Raw genomic sequence first — 17,169 nt, forward strand, 5'->3', positions numbered from 1 at the left:
TCTGCATCCCACTGCCCTCGCCCTTCCCTGTGGTCTATAATAATCTTTATTATTGTCACAGGTAGGCTTACATTAACACTGCAATGAAGTTACTGTGAAAATCCTCTGTGAAATCCGGCGCCTGTTTGGGTATACTGAGGGAGAATCCAGAATGTCCAATTCACCTAACAGCATGTCTTTTGGGATTTGTGGGAGGGAACCAGAGCACCCGGAGGAAACCCAAGCAGACCCAGGGAGAACGTGCAGACTCCGTACAGACAGTGACCCAAACCTCGGCGCTGTGAAGTAGCAGTGCTAACCACTTGCTATCGTGCCGTGATCTGATCTTTCTGATCAAAGAGAGGCAATACAGTCCCACGCAATCATAGTGTGTGTCCATCATAGTTCTTTTTTCCCTCTTTTCTCCTCTGCTTTGCCTTCAGCACTGCCTTGCCTGCCCCTTGTCCAGACCGTTCGTTTGAACAAACCCGTCCGCCTCTGCCGGTTGTTGAAGTAATGTTTCTTACTTTGGTACGTGACTCAGAGCCTGGCTGGGAGCAGCATTTCAAATTTTACTCCATCCTTGTACAGGGCCGATTTCGCCTGGTTGAACCCGGCCCTGCCGTTGCTTGTACCATCGTTCTCCCTCTCTCCGAGGTGGCCGGAGACAGCTTGCCTCGTGGGTCCACCGACTTGTCCACCTGCTGTTTGTAACCTTTTCCTCCGCTTCATCCTTCTCTGTGGCCTCTTGAACTCCTGTTTGCTGGCAAGATGGTTCTGTTCTTTCCCTTTCTTAATTGTGGGTGAGATACTACCGAATATTCGGGCTAATTTAGACTAAAAGTGCCTATTTGGCCAAGTTATGGAGGAGAGCCACCTGATGTGCATTTGCTCAGCACATCACCATCACCAGAAGTCGTATGTGAATGTATTTCTGGCTCACTCCAAGTGTCTGGATTCTCAGTTAACCTCATCCCCACACAGCAGCACATATCCTTACCCACTGTTTCTCAGTGGGTAAGGGTGAGTGAGTAAACACCGTTAGGCTGGGAGTGAGCCGGACACACACACAAACTGACTCTCATAGACTCTAATGCTCCTTTTTATTAATTTTTTTGAATTATTGATTTATTGCTTTGTCAGTTTTTATTTTTGCCCTGCAAGTTGTTCCTTTTCTTCATACTCAACCACCTTTTTTGAAATTCATGTATCTTTCCGAAATCTGCTTATTTTGAGTGAGAAAAAAAAATTGCAATTGAAACGGAGGGTATAAAATGGTTGGACAACCTTGGCTACATGAACATATTTGTAGAGGACTAGCGGCATCCCTAGTACTGTAAGCGCAGAAAGAGTCATTGCCACAAAAGGATGAACAGGGAAAGTGACTGACCCAAAGTACCCCAAAAAGTTAATAATTGTTTTTCTTTTAAAATTTACTTAAAATGCTTTCTGGAATGATGAGTTTACAAAATGTGAAAAACTTATTTTTTTTTCTGTTTCTTTTCACACAGTTTGGAGTCTGGGCTGGCCAGCTGGGTGATGGAAGAGCCCATTTGCTTGGAGTCTATATTAATAGGTAAAGAAATAAATTGTTCAGGTTTGACCAAGGTGAAATAAATGTAACTTGTTCTGAATAAAAGTAATCGAGACAGTTAAGAAATCAGCAAAAGCAGACATTATTAAAGGCTGAGTGCATAAATGCAGTGTTTGTGGCCAGAATATTCCAGGTTGGACCACTGATTGCAGCTTAGTTATCTGGGGCGGGATTCTCCGACCCCCCCGCTGGGTCGGAGAATAGCCGGGGGCTGGCGTGAATCCCGCCCCCGCCGGTTGCCGAATTCTCCGGCACCTGATATTCGGCGGGGGCGGGAGTCGCGCCAAGCCGGTTGGCGGGCCCCCCCCCGGCGATTGGGCCGAAGTCCCGCTGCTGGAATGCCTGTCCCGCCGGCGAGAATGAAACCACCTCTCTTACCGGCGGGACAAGGCGGCGCGGGCACGCTCCGGGGTCCTGGGGGGGCGCGGGGCGATCTGGCCCCGGGGGGTGCCCCCACAGTGGCCTGCCCCGCGATCGTGGCCCACCGATCCGCGGGCGAGCCTGTGCCGTGGGGGCACTCTTTTCCTTCCGCCTTCGCCATAGTCTCCACTATGGCAGAGGCGGAAGAGACCCCCTCTACTGCGCATGCGCGGGGATGCCGTGAGCGACCTCTGACGCTCCCGTGCTTGCGCCGCACGGCAAAGTCATTTCCGCGCCAGCTGGCGGGGCACCAAAGGCCTTTCCCGCCAGCTGGCGGGGCGGAATCAGTCCAGCGCGGGCCTAGCCTCTCAAGGTGAGGGCTCGGCCCCCCAAGATGCGGAGAATTCCGCACCTTTGGGGCGTTGCGATGCCGGACTGATTTGCGCGTTTTTGGCGCCGGTCGGCGGACATCGCGCCGATTGCGGAGAATCCCGCCTCTGATTTCAGCTGCAGAAGTAAAGCTTTAACAATTCAGTTTTAAGAGTATAAAAAAATCAGTCAAAGCACATATTTCTAATCACTAATGAGGGGCAGGATTCTCCGACCCCCCGCCGGGCCGGGAATCGTGCCGCTCCGGCTGGCGAGCCCCCCCCCTCGGCGATTCTCCGGCCCGCAATGGGCCGAAGTCCCGCTGCTGGAATGCCTGTCCCGCCGGCGAGAATCAAACAACCTCTTTTCCCGGCGGGACTAGGCGGCGCGGGTGGGCTCCGGGGACCTGGGGGGGCGCGGGGCGATCTGGCCCCGGGGGGTGCCCCCACCGATCCGCGGCGGGCCTGTGCCGTGGGGGCACTCTTTTCCCTCCGCCTCGGCACAGGCTTCACCATGGCCGACGCGCAAGAGACACCCCCCCCTGCGCATGTGCGGGGATGACATCAGCAGCCGCTGATGCTTCCGCGCATGCGCGGACTTCCGCCGACTGGCGGAGTCCTTTTGACCCCGGCTGGCGTGGCGCCAAAGGCCTTTCCCATCGGTCGGCGGCACGCCAACCACTCCGGTGCGCGCCTAGCCCCGCACGGTGAGGGCTTGGCCCCTATAGGTGCGGAGAAATCCGCACCTTTGGGGCGGCCCGATGCCGGAGTGGTTCCCGCCACTCCATCCCGCCGGGAGCCCCCGCCCCGCCGGGTAGGGGAGAATCCTGGCCGAGAAGACTAAATGTTATTAAATGATTCTCAATAATGGATGTGACTATGGTAGACGAATGATCAATCATTCATTTAAGTTCAGACAAGAAGTCTATCTATGAAATCGCATCCCAGCAAGTGCCAGTGCTATTCTAAAGGGGGAACTTGAGAAAAAATTATACAAACAGAATGTTGTGTTCTAAAAAGTGTGGAACATTTACACGATAGATAATTGAAAGAATAGTGATAGTGTGTGACAAGACTGCAAACAAGTTTAAGGTTATATAGTGCGAGTCTCTGTGCTCCACATATTTGACATCTGTAAAGAAGATTTCTAACAATCCCTGGAGATCTATAGTAAAACAAATAATATCATTTTAATTAAAGAAAATTAATAGCAGCTTTTAAAAATGTTTGGAGATGAAATCATCAAAAGTCTGCTAATTTCTTTTAAATTAACTTGTCTATCTTTCTACAGGCACGGCACAAGATGGGAGCTTCAGCTGAAAGGCTCCGGGAAGACTCCCTATTCTCGGTAACTTTGATACATTGTCATTTATCAAAAGTGAATTTGCACCAGCATTGTTTCTTTATAGGATTTCTGTTTCACAGAGATGGTGATGGCCGTGCTGTTCTCCGCTCATCCATAAGAGAATTTCTTTGTAGTGAGGCCCTGAATTATCTTGGGATCCCTACCAGCAGAGCAGCCAGGTAAACATTTCATTACTCAATAACTATTATACTTTCTAACACCATCTAGTTTGAATGAAAAGTCATCCATATCTGCCGCTGAGTGTTTTTCAGCAGTTTTTGTTTTAATTTAAATTTTCTGCCGTATTTTGGTTTTGTTTTAGTGTTTTATTCACTCTAATTTTTCTTTCAGGAATGCCTTTGACAAAGTTCTGTTCTTCTCTTCTACATGATTTCCATTTACTTTTTATATTTAAAAAAATTCATTCATGGGATGTGGACGTCACTGGTTAGCCATCATTTATTTTCCTTCCCTAATTGTCCTTGAGAAAAAAAAAGATAAAAATCGCTTATTGTCACAAGTAGGCTTCAAAAATGAAGTTACTGTGAAAAGCCCCTAGTCGCCACGCTCCGGCGCCTGACCGTGCTGCTGGCCTGCCTTGGTCAGCTTTAAAAGCCAGCTCTTTAGCCCTTTGCTAAACCATCTCTAAACTGAGCTGCCCTCTTGAACTGCTGCAGTTCATGTTATGTAGGTATACTCAGTGTTGTTAGAGAGCGAGTTCCAGGATTTTTACCAGTAACAGTAAAGGAAGTCAGGATGGTGGGTGGCTTGGAATGAAACTTCCACATGGTGATGCTCCCATGTTTCTGCTACCTTTGTCCTTCTAGATGGTTGCAATTTTGGGTTTGGAAGATCTTAAGAACCCTGCTGATGTTAAATGTGAGAGTATCCCAAACTTTAGAAGGATAACTTGGAACAATGGTTCTTGGTGTATATTTTCAGTTTGGTATACTGTGATAAAATATATGTAAACCAGGGAGGAGGAGTCTGGTTGTTTTGTGATCAATTTATTTTATGCCAATTCCATTTTTTAATCTTAATTTTCCCCAATTCTTAACAAGGTGCTGTCCCAGGAGCATTGGTAAGTTCCTGCAGTGCATCTTGTAGATGGTACACACTCCTGCTACTGTGCATCAGTAGTTGAGGCAGTGACTCTTTGTGGATGGGTTGCCAATCAAGTGGGCTTCTTTATCCTGGATGGTGTTAAGTTTCTTGAGTGTTGTTGGAGCTGCACTTATCCAGGCAAGTGGAGGGTATTTGATCGCACTCCTGACTTGCTGAAGGAGGCTGGAGAGGAAATTGCTGAGGCCTTGACAGAAATCTTTGGGTCCTCACTGTCTTCAGGTGATGTCCCGGAGGACTGGAGAATAGCCAATGTTGTTCCTCTGTTTAAGAAGGGTAGCAAGGATAATCCAGGGAACTACAGGCCGGTGAGCCTCACTTCAGTGGTAGGGAAATTACTGGAGAGAATTCTTCGAGACAGGATCTACTCCCATTTGGAAGCAAATGGACGTATTAGTGAGAGGCAGCATGGTTTTGTGAAGGGGAGGTCGTGTCTCACTAACTTGATAGAGTTTTTCGAGGAGGTCACAAAGATGATTGATGCAGGTAGGGCAGTGGATTTTGTCTATATGGACTTCAGTAAGGCCTTTGACAAGGTCCCTCATGGTAGACTAGTACAAAAGGTGGAGTCACACGGGATCAGGGGTGAGCTGGCAAGGTGGATACAGGACTGGCTAGGTCATAGAAGGCAGAGAGTAGCAATGGAAGGATGCTTTTCTAATTGGAGGGCTGTGACCAGTGGTGTTCCACAGGGATCAGTGCTAGGACCTTTGCTCTTTGTAGTATATATAAATGATTTGGAGGAAAATGTAACTGGTCTGATTAGTAAGTTTGCAGACGACACAAAGGTTGGTGGAATTGCGGATAGCGATGAGGACTGTCAGAGGATACAGCAGGATTTAGATTGTTTGGAGACTTGGGCGGAGAGATGGCAGATGGAGTTTAATCCGGACAAATGTGAGGTAATGCATTTTGGAAGGACCAATGCAGGTAGGGAATATACTGTGAATGGTAGAACCTTCAAGGTATTGAAAGTCAGAGAGATCTAGGAGTACAGGTCCACAGATCACTGAAAGGGACAACACAGGTGGAGAAGGTAGTCAAGAAGGCATACGGCATGCTTGCCTTCATTGGCCGAGGCATTGAGCATAAGAATTGGCAAGTCATGTTGCAGCTGTATAGAACCTTAGTTAGGCCACACTTGGAGTATAGTGTTCAATTCTGGTCGCCACACTACCAGAAGGATGTGGAGGCTTTAGAGAGGGTGCAGAAGAGATTTACCAGAATGTTGCCTGGTATGGATGGCATTTGCTATGAGGAGCGGTTGAATAAACTCGGTTTGTTCTCACTGGAACGAAGGAGGTTGAGGGGCGACCAGATAGAGGTCTACAAAATTATGAGGGGCATAGACAGAGTGGATAGTCAGAGGCTTTTCCCTGGGGTAGAGGGGTCAATTACTAGGGGGCATAGGTTTAAGGTGAGAGGGGCAAGGTTTAGAGTAGATGTACGAGGCAAGTGGTGGAAGCAGGGACGATAGTGACATTTAAGGGGCATCTTGACAAATACATGAATAGGATGGGAATAGAGGGATACGGACCCAGGAAGTGTAGAAGATTGTAGTTTAGTCGGGCAGCATGGTCGGCACGGGCTTGGAGGGCCGAAGGGCCTGTTCCTGTGCTGTACATTTCTTTGTTCTTTGTTCTTTGTTGTGCCTTGTAAATCGTGGACAGGTTTTGGGGAGCCAGGAGGTGAGTTGCTCGCTTAGCCTCTGACCTGCTCTTGTAGCCACAGTATTTATATGGTTGGTCCAGTTCAGTTTCTGGTCAATGGCACCCCAGGATGTTGATAGTAGGGTATTCAGCGATGGTAATGCAATTGAATGTCAAAGGGAGATAGTTATATTCTCTCTTGTAGGAGATGATCATTACCTGGCACTTGTGTGGCACGAATGTTACTTGCCACTTGTCAGCTCAGGCCTGGATATTATCCAGGTTTTGCTGGATTTGGGCATGGACTGCTTCAGTGTATAAAGAGTCGTGAATGGTGCTGAACATTGTGCAGTCATCAGCAAACATCCCCACTTCTGATCTCATGATGGAAGGAAGCTCATTCATGAGCAGCTGAAGATGGGGAACGACCTTCAGGAACTCTTGCAGTAATGGCCTGAAACTGAAATGATTGACCTCCAGCCATCACAACCACCTTTCTTTGTGTAGGTATGACTCCAACCAGTAGAGAGTTTCCCTCCTGTTTCCCATTGACTCCAGTGTTGCTAAGGCTTCTTCAGATTTCACTAGGTCAAATTATGCCTTAATGTCAAGGTCAGTCACTCTCCTCTCACCTCTGGGGTTCAGCTCTTTTATTCATGTTTGAACTGAGGCTATAATGAGGTCAGGAGCTGAGTGACACTGGCAGAACCCAAACGGAGTGTCAGTGAGCAGGTTATTGCTGAGTAAGTGCTGCTTGATAGCATTGTTGATGCCCCCTTCCATCACTTTACTGATGATTGAGAATAGACCGTCGTGGTGGTCATTGGCTGTGTTTGATTTGTCCTGCTTTTTGTGTACAGGTATGTGTACAGGTAATTTTCCACATTGCTGGGTAGATACCAGTGTTGTACCTTTACTGGTAGGGCAGCATGGTGGCACAGTGGATTAGCACTGTTGCCTCACGGCGCCGAGGTCCCAGGTTCGATCCCGGCTCTGAGTCACTGTCCGTGTTTGCGTGGGTTGGGCCCCCAGCAACCCAAAGATGTGCAGGTTAGGTAGATTGGCCACGCTAAATTGCCCCTTAATTGGCAAAAATAAATTGGGTACTCTAAATTTATTTTTTTTAAAGTACCTGCACTGGAATAACGTGGCTAGAGACATGGGAAGTTCTTTAGCACAGGTCTTCGGTACTATTGCCGGAATATTGTCAGGGCCTATAGCCTTGACAGTATCCTGTGCCTTCAGCCATTTCTCTTTTAAAAATAAATTTAGAGTACCCAATTTATTTTTTCCAATTAAGGGGCAATTTAGCGTTGCCAATCCACCTAGCCTGCATATCTTTGGGTTGTGGAGGCGAAACCCACGCAAACATGGGGAGAATGTGCAAATTCCACACGGACAGTGTCCCAGAACCGGGATCAAACCTGGGGCCTCGGAGCCGTGAGGGCTAACCCACTGCGCCATCGTGCTGCCCCCTCTTCAGCCATTTCTTGATATCACATGGGGTGAATTGAATTGACTCAAGACTGACATTGTGATGCTGGGGACCTCTGGAGGCGGCCGAGATGGATTATCCACTCTGCATTTCTGGCTGAAGATTGTTGCAAATGCTTCAGCCTCATCTTTTGCACTGATGTGCTGGGGACCCTCATCATCGAGGAGGGGAAATTTGGGGAGCCTCCACCTCCTGTGAGTTGTTTAATTGTCCGCCACCATTCATGACTGGATGCATTCAGTCCATTCAGGACTGCAGAGCTTAGATTGATCTGCTGGTTGTGGAATTGTATCGCTCTATTACTTGCTACTTATGCTCACAAGTAGTCCTGTGTTGTAGTTTCACAACATTAGTCACTTATTTTTGAGGTTATTGGGGGCATCAACAATGCTATCAAGCAGCAGTTACTCAGCAATAACCTTACTCAGCCTAGTGCTGCTCCTGCACTCTTCATTGAACCAGGGATGATCCCCTGGCTTAGTGGTAATGGTAGTGTGGGGTATATGCCGGGATTCAAGGTTACAGATTGTGGTTGTGTACAATTCTGCTGCAGTTGATGGCCCACAGGTCCTCATGGTTGCCCAGTCTTGAGTTGCTAGGTCTGTTTGAAATCTGTCCCATTTAGCATGGTGGTAGTGCCACACAACACAATAGAGAATATCCTTAAGGTGAAGACAGGGGGCGGGATTCTCTAACCCCGGGCCGGGTTGGAGAATCGCCGGAGGGGGTGGGGCGCAATTCACACAATACCGACGCCAATTCTCCGGTGACCGGAGATGCGGCGCCATTGGCGCCGGTGCGGCGGCCCCAAGGTGATTCTCCCCGCGGGATGGGCCGAGTGGCCGCTGAGATAGGCTGAGTGCCGCTGGCGCCGTTCACATGTGGTCCTACCTGGCGGGACCTCGGTGTCCATCCTGCGGGGGGCGGCCTGGTGGGGGGAGGGGGGTCCGACCCCGGGGGGGGGCCTCCTGGCCCACAAACGGGGCCTACCGATCGGCGGGCCGGCTTCTCTGGGTGGAGGCCTCTTTTACTCCGCAGCGGTCCTCTGTCGCTCTACGCCATGTTGCGTCGGGGCCGGCGCAGAGAAGGAAACTGGCGCGCATGTGTGAATTTCCACCGGCCGCAGCGTGCATGCGCAAATCTGCAGCGCCCGTTTGACGCCGGTATCGGCAGCTGGAGCTGCGTGATTCGCTCCATGGGCCGTGCCGGCCCCCTGTTGGGTGCAGGATCGTTGATCCTGGGGGCCTGTTGACGCCGTCGTAAAACGCGATGGCGCTTATAACGGATCCAAAACTTAGCCTCAGGATCAGAGAATCCCGCCCAGGGTTTTGTCTCCAGAAGGACTGTGTGGTGGTCACTCCTACCGATACTCGAGACAGCCAGTGGCATTGACCATCTCAATTTCGCTGCTCCTCACACTTGCTCCAATCTACCTCTGAACTTGCAGTTCTCTGTTCTTTCAGTTCCAATGTAATAGTGTCACTAAACCTGCGTGAAAGGGAGGTGCTGCAGTTGTTTGTCAAACAGTCCTCTATGTTACAAATGCTGATTAGCATCTCTCTGACATTTCCTTTTGTATTTTCCTTTACAGAGATCACAAACCCATCGCCAGGTTAAATATGACACCAGTGTTGCATGTAGCCTGGTTCAGCCTCCTTGCTAGGAAGAGGGATGAAGTTGGTAGCTGAGGAATTAAGTTTGTAGTGGGAACTGAAAACTGAAAAGAATGGGTTTGGGTCCCAATATTTAAGTGGAGGAGCTTCTGCTCACCCAATACTGCTTGTTGGATAAGTAGTCTGATAATCTAGCAACGGCGGAGTCGAGAGAGGTGGTGATAGGGTAAAGTTTGGTTGCATTAGCCTATGTAAAAACTAACACCGTTTTAAGATCATGTTGCTGGGAAGATGAAAATAGGAGGGGGCCAAGGATAAATCATTGGGGATGTTAGAAGTAACAGGTGCAGGAAGAGAAGCCATTGCAAGTGATACTCTGACTACCGTACCCAAGTGAATACGGTCCCACTCAGCTGAGATACAGTGGAGAGGTCTTGAAAGAGGCTCGTGTGGTCGATCATAGCAAATGAACATTGGTTGATTGTTTAGTTAAATGACTGTTCAGTTTGCAAGCATGACACTGAGCTTCATCAGAACTATTAGAGACCAACAGCTTGAAATATTGTTATAATATTTGAAGATTGAAATGCGTAATATATTTTTATTTATGTAAGACATGTTATCTGTTTATTTTTTTTGTTGTGACCAGTGATATTGTTCAGTTAATTTAATTTTCTTTTGGTGATTTTTTTTCTCTAGCCTGGTCATAAATCATTAAGATATTCTTGTATTTATTTTATGATGTTCACACTTCTCTACAGTCTGGTTGTAAGCAATGATAATGTGAAGAGGGATCAATTCTACAACGGAAGCGTGAAGAATGAAAAAGGTGTGCATGTTATCAGTTTACCAGAACCTCTTTTATTTACAGAGAAGTGAAAAAAGTTCAGCATTTCTTACCTTTATTGTGTTCTTCAAGGTGCAGTAGTTCTTCGTGTAGCTAAATCATGGTTTCGTTTTGGGTCACTGGAAATTTTGGCACATTCTGGAGAGACTGAATTATTAAGGTAATATGGCTAGTTTATTAAGTCATTTTGAAATTAAAGATAACATTGAATCACTTATTTCTGCTGTGATTATAAATGCTTTCGTGGGATGTGGGCATTGTTGCCTAGCCCTAATTGCCGTTGAACTGAGTGGCTTGTTAGGCCCACTCCAGAGGGCAAGTCAAGAGGGTCTGGAGTCATATTTGCAGGAGGTGGTGGCGTAGTGGTATTGTCACTGGACTACTAAACCAGAGCCCCAGAGTAATGTTCTGGAGACTCGGGTTCAAAACCCGCCACTGCAGATGGTGAAATTTGAATTAAATAAAAATCTGGAATTAAAAGTCTAATGGTGATTTTGAAACTATTGTGATTGTCATAAAAACCTATCTGGTACACTAATGCCCTTGAGGGAAGGAAATCTGTCATCCTTATCTGGTCTGGCCTACCTGTGATCCGAGATCCACAGTAATGTGGTTGACTCTTAACTGCACCCTCAAGGGCAATTAGGGATGGGCAATAAATGCTGGCACAGCCTGTGATGCCCACATCCCATGAACAAATAAAAAAAAGACCAGACCAGGCAAGGAGGTGAATTGCCTTCCCTAAATGGCGTTAGATTTCCTTCCCTAAAGTGAACCAGATGGGCTTTTATGACAATCGATTATAGTTTCATGGTCGCTGTACCAGCTTTCAATTCCAGATTTTATTGATCCTATGTTCCCAGAGTATTGGCCTGGGTCTCTGGATTACCAATCCAGTGACATTACTACGATGCCGCCAACTTCCCTTTGTGTACCTGGTTCTCATTGGCATGGTTGCCAATTTTCCTTTTGCAGTATCACAGACATGTCTGCTATTTAACCTGGCAAGTACTATGGGTTTCAACTGACTTAAATATTTAGGTGTTCACCAAGGGAAATGTTGGGTTGGATTTTACCCGCCTTCTAGGAACAGGCTGGAAAGCGGGGGTGGATGCGTAAAATGGCAAGAAAAGTTGGGATGGAGTGTCCCTAGGCTTCCTGTCACCTTGCAGTTAGAAAGGTGGAGGACAGTCCTCCCACTTCGAAACCAGTTGTGCCATTTAAATAGCCAGTTACAAGTCTCTTCCCATTGTTACTGGCATTTTACCAGCAGTCGGTGAGCCCTCCACCACATAGGAAGATCACCTGATGAACTCTGGTAGGATTTTGCAGCTTCATGTTTGGAAGGTCATCATAATTTGGCACTCTGTGGCCCATGGGGGGTGCCCAGCCAGCAATGGCCACTCCTGTGGCTCATGGCCACTCCTGTGGCTCCCAACCTCACCCTCATCAATGCCCTGCACTCTTACTGGGACATGCCTCATAATCCCTGCGTCCCAAAACCCACCTACCCCTATGATATCCTCTCTGTTGCACCTCTAATAGAACCAACAGCGAAAATGCCATCTGCCATGCAGTAGAGAACTGACAAAATGATTGACTTGACCTACTTGCAACTCACTGGCTCCAATTCACAGACCTCTTGAACAGAAGTGATAATGCGTGTTATTTGAATAAGATGTTAATGTGCCTGCCTGATTCTGGCTAACTTCCCGTCCTTCTCTAAATTGAGCACGAGAAATGTGCATTATGTGGAAACAGGCAGAGACATGGTGAAACTCATTTCCTCCTCAAAAGGCGTTGGATGTTAAAGGAGAGAGTAGTGTTCAGGATAAAATAATTCTTTTGGGGCAGGAATAAATGGCAATAATGAGGAATGTGGGAAATGTTGCCCCAATCATTGGTAATGCCTTGGGAAGTCCTCTTGTAGAAAGTGGTGCAAAGGAATTCTGAGGGATGAGGTGAACAACGGGAGGTGGCTGAGCATATTAATGAAGTGATTGATCATACCTCTGTACAAATTAAGAAGAGGTGTGCTGGTGCGCTGTCTCTGGAAATATTTGTCTCTTGCACTCTTGGGGAAATAATTTGCAAATAATACGCAGAGACAATTTACCCCTAGTCACAGCATTAATACAACAGAAGATAGACAGCATAATTGCAGTGGTTCACAAAATATTTAGGGCTGAATTCTCCGCCGTCAGGATTCTCCGTTTTGCTGGGAGCCCGGGGGTTTCCTGACGATGTGGGGTTGCCCCACAATGGTAATCCCCATTGATCAAATGGAGGATTCCTAACACTGTTCTGATGTGGTGGGGTGTAGAAACCCGCCCATAATGTCTGAAGTCCTGGCAGCAGGATTTTAGTAGTGTGCACAAGGAATGCAATTTTTTCTTTTAATTAAAAAAAAATTTAGATTACCCAATTCATTTTTTTCCAATTAAGGGGTAATTTAGCGTGGTCAATCCACCTACCCAGCTCATCTTTTGGGTTGTGGGGGCGAAACCCACGCAAACACGGGGAGAATGTGCAAACTCCACACGGACAGTGACCCAGAGCCGGGATCGAACCTGGGACGTTGGCGCCGTGAGGCCGCAGTGCTAACCCACTGCGCCACCGTGCTGCCCCTAAGGAATGCAATTTGAGTGCTTAACAGTTGTCAGCACCTTCTGAAAAGTCTTCTGCTTATAGGTTGTTGCTGCATACAATGACATGGAAAGGTCCAAAACAGGCAAGGGAGTGGCCATACTTACGAAAAGGTGCTCCATACCCTTTTTAGGCCAAGAAGCGGTGGAAGACATTGACGAGGAAAAATTGGGAGTCACAGTGCCATCAGGAAACAAGTGTCTTACATTCCTACACGTTTTCCTCCCTCTTTTCCGATATTGTTCATGTCCTTACTAGACAGCTGCACGGCATGTAACATGTTTTTATGATCTTGCCTCTCCTTGAAGACATTCAACTGAATATTAACGTAAAGGGAGCATAGAAATGGAGGGGAAACCCATAAAAATGTATTTCCTAATGGTACAGTCCTATTTAAGAGTGGGACATGATTAGCAATCCTTTGTATCCACTTCCCAGGTTAAGGGGCTCGCTAGCTGTCAGGCAGATAGACCGTCAACACCAGGCCATTGCTGGGATGAGAAGAGGAGGTGGGGGGAAAATCAGGGAGGCTGTGGGTGGGGGAGGGGAGGTTGGAGAAACAAAGTTAGTGTTCCAAATCCATGTGACTCTTTTTCAAGGAGGCTAGGGTTGGGACATTGGTGACCTTCGGGGGAGTGAGGGTTTGGGGGGGGGGGGGGGGTGGGGGGGGGGGGGGGGGAGGGAGAGATTGGACACCTTGTGGAGAAGAAAGGAAGTGTCAAAAATGTCTAGTCTTAAAAGCAGATTTATTGGATCTAGATCTAGCCAGTAAATGGAATGGCACCTATCTCCTGGATTCAACAGTTTCTTGCCTTCTTTTAGCTAGTATGTTTTCCAAGGCCTGGAAAATTAAATCAGTTAGGATTAAATTTGAAATTGTGGTAAATGTGAGGCTTGTGCTTTCACGTAACATTTAAATTGCTAATCTACCTCCTGCGGGTGGGTCTTCTGTCTCACCTTTGTTAAAATCAAAAGAGAGTGGTTTGGAAATAGTTTGGGACTGAGATTCAGATTTTCATCATCCAAATCACCAAATCCAAATCTGATCCAAATTCACCCTTCTTTTCCGGTAGGGGGGGATTAAAACTCATCCGTAATCTTGGGCTGAATTGGACTTTGTAAAATTTCCTTTTTTGTTATTCTTCCTAAGAAGAAGAAACATTAAATAACAGCAGAGACCTGAACACATGAGTACATTGGCCTAAGCATCAGCACATCACCTTGCATCCTAGACATTGAGGGAGTACATTGAATGAAGACGTATCAACAACAAAAAATTGAAAAGCAATTGAAGTTTGCAGGAGAAAAGTAGGTAAGAGCCAGGCTATGAAAATTTAATGTAAGCTGATTGTGTGGCCCTGGGTTCAGATGGGTAGCGTAGCGATCAAATAACTAACTGGAAGAGGAGGCTCCACAAATATTCCCATCCTTAATGAAGGGAGAGCCCAGCACAACAGTGCAAAGAACAAGGTTGAAAAATCTGCAACCATCTTCAGCCATAATTGCCACATGGATGGTCCATCTTGGTGTCCTCTGGAGGTCCCCAACATTATCTTTAGCCAATTCAATTCTTTCCATGTGATATCAAAAAAGTGCTGAAGGCAATGGTCACTACAAAGGCTCTAGGTCCTGGCAGCATTCAGACAATAGTACTGGATCTGTGCTCCAGAAGTAACTGCACCCTTAGTCAAGCTATTCCAATACCTGGCATCTACCTGACAATATGGAATATTTCCCAGGTACGTCCTGAACACAAAAAGCAGGACAAATATAACTTGGCCAATTATCATCCCATCAGTCTACTCTTGATCATCAGCAAACATCAATAGTGTTATCAAGTGGCACTTACTCAGCAATAATCTGCCCATTGACACTCAGTTTGGGTTTTGTCAGAGCCACTCAGCACCTTACCTAATTGCAGCTTTGGTTCAAAAATGAACAAAAGACCAGGGGCGTCATTCTCCGACCCCCCAGAGGGTCGGAGAATGGCCGTTGGCCGCCGTGAATCCCGCCCCCGCCGGTTGCCGAAGTCTCTGAAGGGAGAAAAGTCGGCGGGGCGTTAATGTCGCCGCTGCCGCGGAGAATGTCACGGGTCTGCGCAAGGCAGCCGATTTTCGGCCTGCCGATATTCTCCCTTCCGGATGGGCCGAAGTCCCATCGACGTGATGACCGTTCACGTCGACGTAAATTAAACCTCCTTTTCATCGGCGTGATCCTGTGCTCCAGGTTCACGCCGGCCAGCGTGGAGGTGAGTGACGGCCTGGGGGGTTGGCTCTGGGCAGGCGATGGCGTGGCCGCAGTCTGAATGCGTGAGGAGAGGTGTGTCTCGGCTTGTGTGTGTGTGTGTGTGTGTGCGGGGGGGGGGGGGGGTGGTTAGAATAGGCTGGGCTCCGGGGGAGTGCCGGGAGGGGGTCCGTGCCGGGGAGCGGGATGGGGGGGTCCGTGCCGGGGTGGAGGTTGGGGGGGGGGGGGGTTCCGTGCCGGGGAGGGGGATGGGGGTGTCCGTGCCGGGGTGGAGGTTGGGGGGATGGGTCCGTGCCGGGGAGGGGGATGGGGGGGTTCGTGCCGGGGAGGGGGGTGGGGTGTCCGTGCCGGGGTGGAGGTTGGGGGGGGGGTCCGTGCCGGGGAGGGGGATGGGGGGGGGGTCCGTGCCGGGGAGGGGGATGGGGGGGGTCCGTGCCGGGGAGGGGGATGGGGGGTGGGTCCGTGCCGGGGAGGGGGATGGGGGTGTCCGTGCCGGGGTGGAGGTTGGGGGGGGGGTCCGTGCCGGGGTGGAGGTTGGGGGGGGGGGTCCGTGCCGGGGAGGGGGATGGGGGGGTCCGTGCCGGGGAGGGGGATGGGGGGGGGTCCGTGCCAGGGAGGGGGATGGGGGTGTCCGTGCCGGGGAGGGGGATGGGGGGGGTTCGTGCCGGGGAGGGGGGTGGGGTGTCCGTGCCGGGGTGGAGGTTGGGGGGGGGGGGTCCGTGCCGGGGAGGGGGATGGGGGGGGGGTCCGAGCCGGGGAGGGGGATGGGGGGGTCCGTGCCGGGGAGGGGGATGGGGGGTGGGTCCGTGCCGGGGAGGGGGATGGGGGTGTCCGTGCCGGGGTGGAGGTTGGGGGGGGGTCCGTGCCGGGGTGGAGGTTGGGGGGGGGGGGTCCGTGCCGGGGAGGGGGATGGGGGGGTCCGTGCCGGGGAGGGGGATGGGGGGGGTCCGTGCCAGGGAGGGGGATGGGGGTGTCCGTGCCGGGGTGGAGGTTGGGGGGTGGGGGGGGGCCGTGCCGGGGAGGGGGATGGGGGGGGGGATGGGGGGGTCCGTGCCGCGGGGTGGAGGTTGGGGGGGGGGTCCGTGCCGGGGAGGGGGATGGGGGGGGGGGGGGGGGTCCGTGTCGGGGAGGGGGATGGAGGGTCCGTGCCGGGGTGGAGGTTGGGGGGGGGGTCCGTGCCGGGGAGGGGGATGGGGGGGGGGGGGGTCCGTTTTGGGGAGGGGGATGGGGTGTCCGTGCCGGGGTGGAGGTTAGGGGGGGGGCGTGCCGTGGGGGGGGGGGGGGTGCCCTGCTGGGGAAGGGGATGGGAGGGCAAGTGAGTTGGTCCACCTGGCCAGGTGCCAGCCTCCAACAGTTGGACCCATGCGGTCCATGCCACCTGGCTGGGGGGAGGAGGGGATGTGGGCAATGATGACATGTCGTCGTTCCCCTCCCCCCACCAGGCCGTCATGTTTTCAGATCATCCAGCGATGTTGGCCGCCGTGGCGGCAGCCGCTCATGTCTATGTTGCCCTGGATGAGGAGGAGGAGCGTGCCAGAGAGGCGGCGCAGGCTGCTGCAGAGGGGCAGGCGGCAGCCGCCCAGGCTGGAGGGACACCCGACCAACAGGACGAGGAGGGGGAGGAGGACGTCGCGGCCCCACGACAACGGAGGCACCCGAGGGCACCCCGTGTGTACCGGCCCAGGCAGTCATACCAGGACCTCACGGACCGGGAATGCAGGAGGAGACTCCGGATGAGCCGGGAACCCGTGGCACACATCTGCCACCTGCTGGCACACCTGTCACCGCTGGCGGGGGACACCCTCTCCCCGTGTCCGTCAAGGTTACGGTGGCCCTGAACTTTTATGCAACGGGGTCATTCCAGGCACCGAGTGGGGACCTGTCCGGCATATCGCAGACATGTAGCG

The 17,169-nt window shown here is 50.4% G+C and overlaps 1 protein-coding gene across 3 annotated transcripts in view; it reads left to right on the plus strand.

Moving 5' to 3' along the window:
• LOC140424881 (protein adenylyltransferase SelO-like) overlaps nucleotides 1-17,169 on the plus strand; it is a 132,387-nt gene that overhangs the window by 40,679 nt on the left and 74,539 nt on the right. For 2 of the 3 annotated variants that reach the window (XR_011947716.1, XM_072508429.1), the window contains exons 4-8: nucleotides 1,491-1,555; nucleotides 3,593-3,649; nucleotides 3,727-3,825; nucleotides 10,287-10,354; nucleotides 10,445-10,532. Coding sequence is in view for 2 of the 3 variants with exons in the window: in XM_072508429.1 (XP_072364530.1) it covers nucleotides 1,491-1,555; nucleotides 3,593-3,649; nucleotides 3,727-3,825; nucleotides 10,287-10,354; nucleotides 10,445-10,532 (377 nt within the window). In the remaining variant the exon portion in view is untranslated. The remainder of the gene's footprint in view (nucleotides 1-1,490; nucleotides 1,556-3,592; nucleotides 3,650-3,726; nucleotides 3,826-10,286; nucleotides 10,355-10,444; nucleotides 10,533-17,169) is intronic. The other variant, XM_072508430.1, reaches the window with a different exon arrangement.

Source organism: Scyliorhinus torazame, chromosome 6, assembly GCF_047496885.1.
Source record: "Scyliorhinus torazame isolate Kashiwa2021f chromosome 6, sScyTor2.1, whole genome shotgun sequence".
Lineage (NCBI taxonomy): Eukaryota > Metazoa > Chordata > Chondrichthyes > Carcharhiniformes > Scyliorhinidae > Scyliorhinus > Scyliorhinus torazame.